We start from the raw sequence: 11,061 nt of genomic DNA, 5'->3' as shown, positions 1-11,061 counted from the left end.
GGCACGGGAAATTAAACGCATAACTTCCACAGCGTTAAAGTGAGTCAGATGAGATTTCTCCCGTAGAGTCGGCTACTTCAAAACTAAATTCTGAGCTGCTCAGAAGGATTCTAGGAAAACTGATATTGGTGGCCAAACCACACGCGTCTAGTGTAGCGATACGTGAAAAGTACAAAAGGTGGAATACTGATCTTAATCCTTCAAGACGACAAAACACGGGAAGATCTATGCTAAGCACACGGTGACAGGAGCTGGCCTGCAAACGTCGACCATCCTTTTTGGCCAGCTCGTTTGTCTATTTTCTTCACTGTGGGTTCTAGTTAGGTTCATGTTACTGTGACACTAGGTCGTCTAAATTTGAACTCTGCTTCAAGCTACCCAGTAAATTTTCTTTTTGTTATTTTCAAGTTGGACCTTTACCGTGTTAATTGCATGGAAGAGGCAAAATGGTGATATTTCAATGCGTCAAAAAATTGTCTGATCACTAGGTTTGCCGGCAAGTGCTCGACAACAGCTGAACAGCACAGCTTTTAAGAAATTGTGCTTCTTGCCGCTGAGTACCATGGGCAAGCCTGGGATCAATTACGAAAAAGCTCTCAATCTTGGAAAGCGTGACGGCCGACGGAGCTGGGCCGCTCCTGTCATTTCATCAACATTTCTCATAATTCACGTAAGTCCCGCTTGGCCCGCGGCGTCTTTCGTAGCCATTCTTGCATTCCTGTCCCACCACCCAAGCCGTGCATCGCGAGCTCACGAGGCATTCAAACGAAACCTACGTCACCGGCTTCACCCCTTCCCGCGGCACGCTACGGCGAACGGCGGGCGGCGGCCGTCCGGGACGTCCCCTCCCCCCCCCCCCCCCGGCCGCAGCGGGCCGGCGCGCTGACGGCGGCGGCGGCGTCCGGCCGTCAGCCGGCGCGCGCCTCCGCCGCGCCGCCGCCGAGCCGCTGCCCCACGTGCGCGCGCCTGCTACGCCCCCGGCCAAGACAGCACCGCTATAAGTCGGCTCGCGTCGCCGCCACCGGCAGTGACAGAGGGCCGGGGTGAGCTGAGCGGTGTCGTGACGTCTGGGCGCCGCTACCGTCATGGGACCCGTCTACGTGACCTGGCTGCTGGCGCCGCTGGTCGCCTGTTTGATGCAGGCGGAGCTGGCCCAGCTGACACCGGCCGGTGAGTGGGCTGCCGGAGCTCGGCTGCAGCTCGTGCGGTCGAGCCCACCCCGGGGACCACGAGCTCCGCTACAGACGCTCTCGGTTCAGGGGCGTTCTGGGCCCAGGGCAGTCCGGGCATCCCGCACGCAGACAATGCTGTTAACGTTGAGATAAGCGGCAGGGCTCGTGGTTGTGATGGGCAAGTGTGCATATTTCCGTAGTGGCACTCAGTGCTGTGTACCTACATAAGAGCAGACATTCCTTTAACTTGTGCAATAGTCACGTGTTTTCGCCAGGCTTCTCATCAAGCCTCGAGCTATCCCGCACACGGAGCATATGGCACAAAAATTGGTCAGTGCGTATCAGTTTACCATCGTGGCCTGACATGCGACCGCCGAATCTGCTCTGCCCTCTGCAGACGGCCAACGTAGCGTCATCACCGCACCCCTCCTTGCAACGTGTGCATGTCTTGACGTCATCATGACTGGATGGCATCGCTAAACAGGTTTGTTGTCAGACTTCACCGCCACTGCCGTCGATAGCTCCTGCTCAATCGACCCACCACCGGCAATGTGAGCGGCATGGCCTGCTTAAGTGTTTAAAACAGCGAGGGATGAAAGAACGGGATGTGCGCATGTGGGCCTGTTCCAGCATTATGTTCGGGCTGACCCCCCTCCCCCTCCCCAATGTGATCTAAGCATGAACGGTGTGTCGTGCTCTACATTTCAGGGCAGGACGTTTTTCAGAATCGGCAGTTATGTCGTACTGGAATATGGTCCATGCTCTTTGCTTTTGAGTGAATGTTTATGCTCATGAATTCCTTAACAAAAATATATGTTATTTTTAGAATAGTGCCAAAGTCTGTTTATGCGGGTGCATTCCAGCAGCCCAAGCTAAATGGGGATGCGCCATGTAACTTTGTAATAGCAAACGTGATTTTCAGCGTCCCACTTTTTGCCCTTAGTCAAGTGTGTTTAAAGCTTTTAGCCTGAAAGTCCTGGAAACGCTTTCGTCACGTGTAAGCCACTTACGACTTACGCTCAACGTCAAATCAATTATATTCTTGATCGGGGCGATGCAACCGAGCCGAGTGTTTCAGGATGCTAACAGACAAATGCTTAACCTCTTTACGGGGTAGGGGAAGGACATGAAGCATCCAGATTGAAGAACAGATAGAAATGAGCTCAAGCATATTGTTTTCAAAGCTCAGCCACATTTGCATGTGGGGATCGCATTGATCCCCACGCTGCTGCTCCTTGCATGTGCATTCCAAACGGAAACTCTGATTCCGTTCAGAAGTGGAAAGTAATGTCGTGGAGCATTCGAGAGGGCCTGCGAGATGATCGGGTACAACAACCTTGTGAAGAGGGCCTGCGAGATGATCGGGTGCAACAACCTTGTGAATCTTCTGAGTTGCTGGCCGGTGCGATGGTGCATAGTGTGGTGTTAATCGTGGAAAGCAGCCGGGACGTGGTAGACAGATATGCTTTGCCACAGACTCTCTGCGATGCTTTCTGGTCATTCCGCTCATAGACAGCCTAAATGTCTGCATGTAGCAGCCCGGCTCATCGCAGAGCTGCCGCAACAACGTGGCATGCAAGCATCACTCCAGGGCGCTCGCCTCAATCAGGATACCCATGCTGATTGAAATCTACAACACGGTACTAGCTGCGCCATTTTGCGTGTTGTAACGTACTGGCTTTTATCTTTAACAAATGTTAAGGTTTATAAAAGCTCACAGCGCATATAAAAAATATTTGGCCCGCAAAAAGCATGATATAACCAATATCAGCTGCAAACATTACCTCATGGGAAATTAAATGTTTTCCATCTAAGTATCGATGGTCGCAAATATCCAGCTCACGAATATTTTACGCGCGCGAAAAGCATTGCCACTGGACGACACCCATGCCCCTCTGGACCAACCAGTCCAGGAAAACGTTCAGAAGCTTCCAGACCGATAGTAAAGTACTAGATTAACTTGTAGCTACCATTCACATAATGCTGCACATCATACCCGCCCCCAGCCAAAAGTACCGAAATGTGCCTGACCCCGCTCAGCAGCTGGGGGGCTTCTGGGCGGCTAGCGACCTTTAGCCCCGCGCATGGCGCTGTGACGGACGCCAGAGCAGCCGCCACGCGAACCCCGTAGCGCACACGCCCACCACGAGCACATAGTGGTGACGTCAGCATTGCCACCACGTCTCATAAGCGGATTTAATAGCTCGGCCTTGCGTTTTATGTTTGCTGTTTTTGTCTGTAGCGACAGAAAGGCGCAGTAGTCTGTCTGTAAGAGGTGGAAAGGAGAAGCTCAAAGTGCCAGTGATGTTTGACGTCTGGATATGGGCCAAGCCGCGACGAAGGTTATGTTTTCCTTTTGTCTATCCGGAACGAATAATGTAATCACGGCTTCCATTCGACTGTTGTAAGGCTGTCTGACAGCTTTTCGGGCCCAGCGGCGGATCGATGCTGAGTGCCGGCGAAACGTCTGATGTATGCTTTCACGCCTATATGTTAGAGCAAAACGCAAATGACAGATGCTGCGCGGGCCACATCAATTTTCAAGTTAACGTGGAATGGCCACATGACGTTCAAGGTCAAAAGCACTGGTGACATGCATCGTTACTTGGGTAGACCGTTTTCTGTGTTCACCATGATAAGTATCAACATATTCCATGAAATATTATGAATGAAGCGGTTGACAGGACTTTTAACATTCGGTGTTAACATCGATAAGAGCCCTTTCGGCCAGCACTGGAACGATAGCAAGACACATAAGGACCTTGAACAGGGAAAACCGTAATTTCCATGGAGCTGACGGCTGAGGCAAGAGGCAAGAAAAGACTGGATTTGGTGCCGATGCCCGTGTTTATTGATGCAATACCAGCAACGATACTCGGTATAGGACGCAAACAAAACCCATGTGTTTTACAGCACGATACTCTGCAAAACGTAAGCTTTTATAAAATTGGAAACTGCCATGCAGCAAATGCTTAAAACAAATTATTCCGAGAGCACAGCATGAAATTACCGACATCTGGAAATAGATTAGATTTTGGGCCGAGGCTAACTTACCGCCCGCAGATTCGGCCTCTGGCCGATGACTCTGGCTCTGGCCTCTGGCCCATGGCTCTGGCTCTGGCCTCTGGCCCAGGCATCCCTAACACCCCGACTTTCAGAGCGATTCTCCAAGCCTGGCCTCGTCCATCAAGTAAGGCTAAACTCCGGCGGGCTGCAAAATGACAAACATTGAAGGTGGGAGATGATATCTCTTAAATTCTGCCCACAAGGGAGACTGAATCCGTAAAACATGCAGTTTTAGCATTCAAAGATTCCAGTGATCTTATGAAGCAGATGACTAGTGCAGCCCCAAGCATGAATGCCTTGCTTAACCTCAGTGCATTACCTCTTTACGGGTGTCTGAATATTTTCCATCCACGATTCATGCCTGGATTTAGCCTGAATTCCCTCATTTGAGTTGCATCGGTTGATTTATTGAATTACAGCGGGTGATTTATCGAATTACAGCCGTTCCTTATATGAATATAGCGGTTGATTTATTGATTCGCCCATTTGTATCTTATTTTCCATGCTGGGTTATGCAATAATGTTCGTTCGCTCTTCCATTCATCCGTTGCCCTTGACAGGCATGGCCTGAGGGCGGTGGCAGCCGCCGCTTTAAAGGTCAGGTGTGTCGAAGGACAGGACGGACCGTGCCGAGCATTGCGGTGCGTCAAACTTTCGCCACCAAGTTCTGCTGTTGGCTTGGAACTTGACGGTCGGGTTCCAGATAAAATCTTTTTGAAAAATCAGCGTCGCCTTGACTGTTGGCACGCACAGTGTTCAGGAACATTGCAAAAGTCAGATTACTGTTGTAGGAACTGGCAACGTAATAAATCATAGTACTTGGAGAAAAATCAGACATCCGCAAAGTACGGAACCGTTTTTACAAATGAGGTTTATTAAAATAATATTCACGGAACACCGAAGATTATCCTGACACACAGCAAGCCGGCCATGCCGGTGGAGACACCAGCGCCCTGAAAGACACCCCCTGAAGTTGACAATGATTTTAGTCCGAGGAGCATCACAGACAACGATGTCATGACCGGAAAGTGCGATACGGGTTCCGTCCCGGGTAGGCCCTCCACGGGCCGGCCCCTGCTCCCCCGGACAGTAAGCCCGGGCGCCGCTCCGCCGCCCAAGGTCTGCTGGTTTGCATAATCGCCCCGGAAAATCCCGCCGCAATCGCGGTGGAAGCCAAGACCGGAACCGACGCTCGGAAACGCCGTCGGAAGTTCGTCCACAGCCTGGCTCGGACGCCCCGGTGGAACGTTGCTGTTGCGCTGACGCTGCGGCGCTATCGCCTCCAGCGCTGTCGGAAGTTCGTCCACAGCCTGGCTCGGACGCCCCGGTGGAACGTCACTGTTGCGCTGACGCTGCGGCGCTATCGCCTCCAGCGCTGTCGGAAGTTCGTCCACAGTCTGGCTCAGACGCCCCGGTGGAGCGTTACTGTTACGCTGACGCTGCGGCGCTATCGCCTCCAGCGCTGTCGGAAGTTCGTCCACAGTCTGGCTCGGACGCCCCGGTGGAACGTTCCTGTTACGTTAACGCTGCGGCGCTATCACCTCCAGCGCCTTCGAGATGGATGGGTGCATTATGCTGGGAACCAGTACGCGCCTTCGGACGGCACGGTATCGAGCCGGAGATCCGCGCCGTGGGGCTGATTGTGGCGGCGTCATTGGATCAAAGCCGACTGGAGACAGCCACTGCCCGTGCCGGTGCCGGCGCCAGAGGCGGTGTGCTGCGGCGACTATGGTGGATTCTTGTCTCTGCCTTGACGGCCCCGCTGCCGACACGAGGGATGCCGCACAAAATTGCATATCCAAGACGGCGCTGAGATGGATGATGGGATTTGGCGTCAGGGATGGATTTTGCGAACATGCTTTCTCTCGGCCCCTGCTAGCCCAGCCGAGGCTGAAGCTGAACGACATTCAGAGCAGCGCCAGCACTGCCACGTACTTGAAAATCGTGCTTGCGCGACGTGAGAGGGTATGCCATCTGTGCAAGTCCTTTTGGGTACCCTCAGTACCTCCTTTTTAAGCTGCAAAACAACGCTACGAGCCTTGAGTCCAAGACAGTTTCCTTCATGTTTTCAAAATCCAGAGAAAGCCTGGCTGTCATCGTCAAACCCTCACTTTTTATTTGAATCGTTTGAATATGAATGCGGCGAATCCATTAACTTAAGGGACACCCAAGAACAGCTCGAGGTGATTGAATACTTACCAGTTCGTGTGCCGTCCGTAAGATTGGAACAAATCAAGGAGTTGAAAAAATAAGCAGCTGAATGTTTTATTCGGAGTGTGATGCGCTAATCAAGCGCTTGCAACATCTTAGAGTTAAATAAGGGATTGAGAGTTGCCTTAAACATGGTTTGCTGAATACCGATGGAGCAAGCCAACACGTTCAAGCGTGACAGTGCGATGAGCAGAATATCATCAACATTTGTTTTTCAAATAACCATTTTTTGATGAGGTCTGTGCATTCCGATCAGAGCACTTCAACACCGGGCCGACGCATTCTTGTCCGCACTGCCGCTGCCGCGCGGCCTGCCGACTCTGGCGCGGCCCGGGACCGGTGACCCGACCTGACCTCCCCTCCGCCCCTCCCACAGTCAGCGGCTCGTGCTCCAGCGGCCAGTTTCGCTGCGCCAACAGCCGCTGCATTATCGAACGCTGGCGGTGCGACGGTGACGACGACTGCGGCGACGGCAGCGACGAGGACCCGCGCCTCTGCGGTGGGTGTCGGTCCGGCGGCCAGCCCACGGCCCTGCCGCCTGCTCCAGCTGGCCCCTGCCCCCTCCCCCTTCAAACGTCCCCAGTTCCCGCCGTGACTCCAGGGGCTTCTGCCGGTGACCTGGCCGTGTTACATGACCCAACCTGGAAGGGCTGGGCAGGGACGCATGGGGCGGGATGGCGGCGCAGTCAGACACTGAAGGCCTGCAAGACCCGCGGGACTGAGCGGCCCGCGGGACTGAAGAACCCGCAGAACTGAGAGACCCGCGGGACTGAAACTCCGCTGAATCGGCCCACGGAACTGACGGACGGCGTTGTGTGTTTCAGGCCCGCGCCTCTGCCGGGACGACCAGTTCCGCTGCCGTAACGAGACGACCGTGCAGTGTATCCCGGTGTCGTGGCGGTGCGACGGCCAGGCCGACTGCTCCGACCGCAGCGACGAGGACGGCTGCTGTAAGTCTCGTGGCGTCTGATCACAACGGTGGAAACCCACGCCCGGACGCGCTGGCCAGTGCTCTATTGCACTGCGCTGGCCAGTGCTCTGTTGTGCTGCGCTGGTCAGCACTCTATTGCACTGCGCTGGCCAGTGCTCCATTGCACTGCGCTGGCCAGTGCTCTGTTGTGCTGCGCTGGTCAGTGGTCTTTTTGCGCTGCGCTGGCCAGTGCTCTATTGCACTGCGCTGGCCAGTGCTCTGTTGTGCTGCGCTGGTCAGTACTCAATTGCTCTGCGCTGGCCAGTGCTCCATTGCACTGCGCTGGCCAGTGCTCTGCTGTGCTGCGCTGGTCAGTGGTCCTTTTGCGCTGCGCTGGCCAGTGCTCTATTGCACTGCGCTGGCCGGCTAGGCGGGTTTTAATGCGCGTCCAGATTCTATTATTAGCCAGCGCACTGGCATTTGATTTAGATGGTGTCCCTGACTCTGGCATTATAACTGGCCTCAATTTCACATGGGATTATATCTTCCATCATTTGGCTGACTTCGCAGTTAATTAGCTCGCTGTGCTTACGTCGACTTGTCTGACAGAAATGAGCGCCAGGCCATTACGCCGAGCTAACCGCGATGCAAACAGCCAACGTTGCTCTTAATTACAACTTCCACAAAGAATGACGTCATCAACACTCAGCCTGCTATACCATAGCGAGACTCAGCATAGGATAGCACCAAGGGGTCCTGTCTAGTGCGAACTTGTCCTCTTCGTTCACGTGTACTTACAGAGTACGTGTTATGGTAACGCGTGTTATCGCGTGCGTTGGCTCGCGTGAGGGGCACCTCGCTACCACCGGCGGTCATCTCATCTAAACCGTTGTCGTGGAACAACGTCTGACTCGTAAATCGCAGAGCGCACCGACCGGGCCGACTATTTACTTCAACCCCAGTGGTAACCCGCGAGGACGGTTTTAGCATGATTGCCACCCTGGAGACCAATTAACCCTGACTGCCACCGCTGAGACCTGTTGACCCCGGCTATGCCCCTGCGGAACCAGTTGGCCCAGCTTGCCTTCGCGCGGGACCCTCTACGTCGACTATCACCCGCGGGACCCGTTGACCCCGGCTGACCCCGTGTCCGGTATGTCCTTCAGCCCAGACATGCAGCTCTGACCAGTTTGCGTGCGCCGACGGCAACTGCATCAACGCTCGCTGGGCCTGCGATGGAGACAATGACTGTGGCGATGGGTCCGACGAGAGGGACTGCCAGGTGAGCACGATTATGTGTCTGTCTGTCTGCCTGTCTGTCTGTCTGTCTGTCTGTCTGTCTGTCTGTCTGTCTGTCTGTCTGTCTGTCTGTCTGTCTGTTTATCTGCCCACCGAACATCACTCAGAGACCCAGGCAGCCGCGGCATTGAACTGCGGCTTGGGTTTGCGGGCGTCCCACCTTGGCGCCAGCATAGAGGAGCGCGTTTTTGTATACGAGTGTGCACACCTAGCGATGTCCAGATGTAACGTCCACTGAACTGGATGCATGAGTGTCACATAATGAAACCGTGCGACTTTATTTTTTTCAATGCAATTTCACGTTCCATATTGCTGTCGTCACGCCAACCTTTGGCATCCCTCTTTTCCTGATGTCGGAAATACATGCCCTCAGTTCAGCTCCATTTATCTGGCGGACGGGCAATCTCACATTTGCATTTCGATTCCGATGCCGAGCGAGCGCCCCAAAGGAACGTCGCTCAGCACTGCTCGGGAGTTCCCGGACACCGCCAGGTCCTGTCGCGGTTTCCCGAGACGGCAGAGCATCTGACAGGACGCCTCGTGGACAGTGCATTGCTGCGATTGCATTCGTTTATCACCGAATGCGGCGCGGATTGCAAGGGTCTTACCCCATAGCGTAAAATGCCTTTGCAGTGCTGGCAATGGGGAAACATGGGTCTTCTTTGTTGTGATCTCTGTTCGGAACTTACGCATTTTGCTCGGTTGCCGCATAACATTCTCCAGGCTGTTCAGCCTTGTTTTCGTTTCGACGCAAGTAAACATTGGTATATGGTTCTCGTGATGCCATGTATGGGATTTCACCACACTTAAAAAGGAATTTCGACGAGCCCGCGGACCGCGCTAGCCCCAACGTCCGGGTAATCGGACATTGGGCGTCTTCGGTGGCCCGGTCCGAGCCGGCCAGTGACGTTTGGGGTGCCCGGCCCGGGCTTATATTATAACAGCCAACTGCCTTTTAAGATTTAGTGGCGAACATTTAGAAGGGATGGATATCTGGGATCGGGGATCACACCAAGCAGTGCTTGTTGTGTGAGTCCTAACCCCTGCCATCCGATCGCGCAAATCACATCAACGGCATATTTTGGTGGCGAATGTTTAACGTGCCGCACTGCTCGGCACGGTCTGTCCTGCCCTCTGACGTCACCTGACCTTTTAGTGCGACCGCCGTCGCCGGCCGCAGGCCATAGGCCGCAGGTCAAGGGCAAACAGCGAGCGCCTGCAGCGACTCGAACCGACCACGGGTGGTGGATTGGGAGGCAGGCACCCTAACCAACTGAGCCCAATTCGTTGAGAAACACAGACTTGAAAGATGTTAATCTGTCGGGTCCTCGTCCAGCCCCCCCCCCCCCCCCCCCACTCTCCCCAAATCCCCGTCCAACCACAACAATTTGCACAACTCGACGCTCCTGGTCGCAATGCCGAAATTGCAGACGGTTCCAAATGCATCAATATCGTTTATTAGAAATGTCGGATCGGACAGACTTACACCCAGCCAATGTTCACCCATGTTATTCGGGAACTTGTGCGCGGACGGTAATCCATCAACGCATCAGCGCAAGTTTGCTGATCCCTTGAGAGGAGAGTACTTGTTGTCTTATTAGCATGGGCTCCCAAAAGCTTACAGTGACATTGATTTTTGCATGTTATCCACCTAGTGATCAAAAATCACGTTTACAGTTTTTTGGCCTGTCTACGCTGCCAAAGGCGTCTTGCACAAAGGCAGCCCCCTGCCCGTGCTCTTACAGTCACATTTTGCATTTTCACCTTAGATGGCTTTTGACAGAGAGTTAAAATCAGTGTAATTCCCCCCCCCCCCCTGAGATCAGCATCCTCCTTTACACAATCTTGACCGCGTTCATGGCGATTCAATGACATTTTATAGATTTATGTTAGAAGTTTTCGTTTACGACGACCCCTTGTTTCTCTTCCCACCTGCCGTGTCGTGTCCTCTGTCCTACCATGTTCACATACAGCACCGGCGAGAAGCAGACCAGCTCACGGCATCAGTGGCCTGATGACCACAACACCCAGGTGCGCGAACCGACCGCCCGCCACTGGTGAACCTCCGAGTACGGCATACACCGCCGGGAGGGTGCATCGCCCGACACCCGCCCTCGCACGTCCCCCGACGCTAACGGAAACGACACGTCCCTCTTTCCGCAGAGGCCCCGCCTGCAGTCCCAGCTCGCAGCACACCTGCGCTAACGGCGAGTGCGTCGGCTGGACGGGCCCCGCTGCGACGGCGTCCGGGACTGCACCGACGGCAGCGACGACAGGTACGAACAACACGGCCGCCCGTCGACGGCGACCGGCGCTCGGCGCTCGGCCCGGAAACGGACTCATCCCTAGCCTGAACTGCCACCCCGAGGTGCTAGTCTCTACCCGGAGATTGTTCTCCCGCTT

General features: G+C 54.3%; 1 protein-coding gene across 1 annotated transcript; it reads left to right on the top strand.

Annotated features, from left to right (window-relative positions):
• The first annotated feature begins 1,040 nt into the window (after window positions 1–1,040).
• LOC119090469 (very low-density lipoprotein receptor-like) lies at window positions 1,041–7,436 on the top strand. The gene is made up of 3 exons (XM_037213283.1): window positions 1,041–1,170; window positions 6,826–6,948; window positions 7,274–7,436. Exons 1-3 carry the CDS (start codon window positions 1,086–1,088, stop codon window positions 7,417–7,419), a joined length of 354 nt encoding a protein of 117 aa, XP_037069178.1. The 5' UTR covers window positions 1,041–1,085; the 3' UTR covers window positions 7,420–7,436.
• Window positions 7,437–11,061: the final 3,625 nt, after the last annotated feature.

This window comes from Pollicipes pollicipes, unplaced genomic scaffold (assembly GCF_011947565.3).
Source record: "Pollicipes pollicipes isolate AB1234 unplaced genomic scaffold, Ppol_2.1 Scaffold_3087;HRSCAF=3621_pilon_pilon_pilon, whole genome shotgun sequence".
NCBI classification, from domain to species: Eukaryota; Metazoa; Arthropoda; class Thecostraca; order Pollicipedomorpha; family Pollicipedidae; genus Pollicipes; species Pollicipes pollicipes.
The sequence above is the reverse complement of the archived record's forward strand: the minus strand, read 5'-3'. Positions and strand labels throughout refer to the sequence as shown.

What these genes read in the sequence shown, in the direction of transcription:
- LOC119090469 (XM_037213283.1), top strand. Translation starts at nt 1,086, where the DNA reads ATGGGACCCGTCTACGTGACCTGGCTGCTGGCGCCGCTGGTCGCCTGT. An exon ending in GGCCCAGCTGACACCGGCCG is followed by an intron (nt 1,171 to 6,825) that starts GTGAGTGGGCTG and finishes CCCCTCCCACAG; the next exon opens with TCAGCGGCTCGTGCTCCAGC. An exon ending in CGAGGACCCGCGCCTCTGCG is followed by an intron (nt 6,949 to 7,273) that starts GTGGGTGTCGGT and finishes TGTGTGTTTCAG; the next exon opens with GCCCGCGCCTCTGCCGGGAC.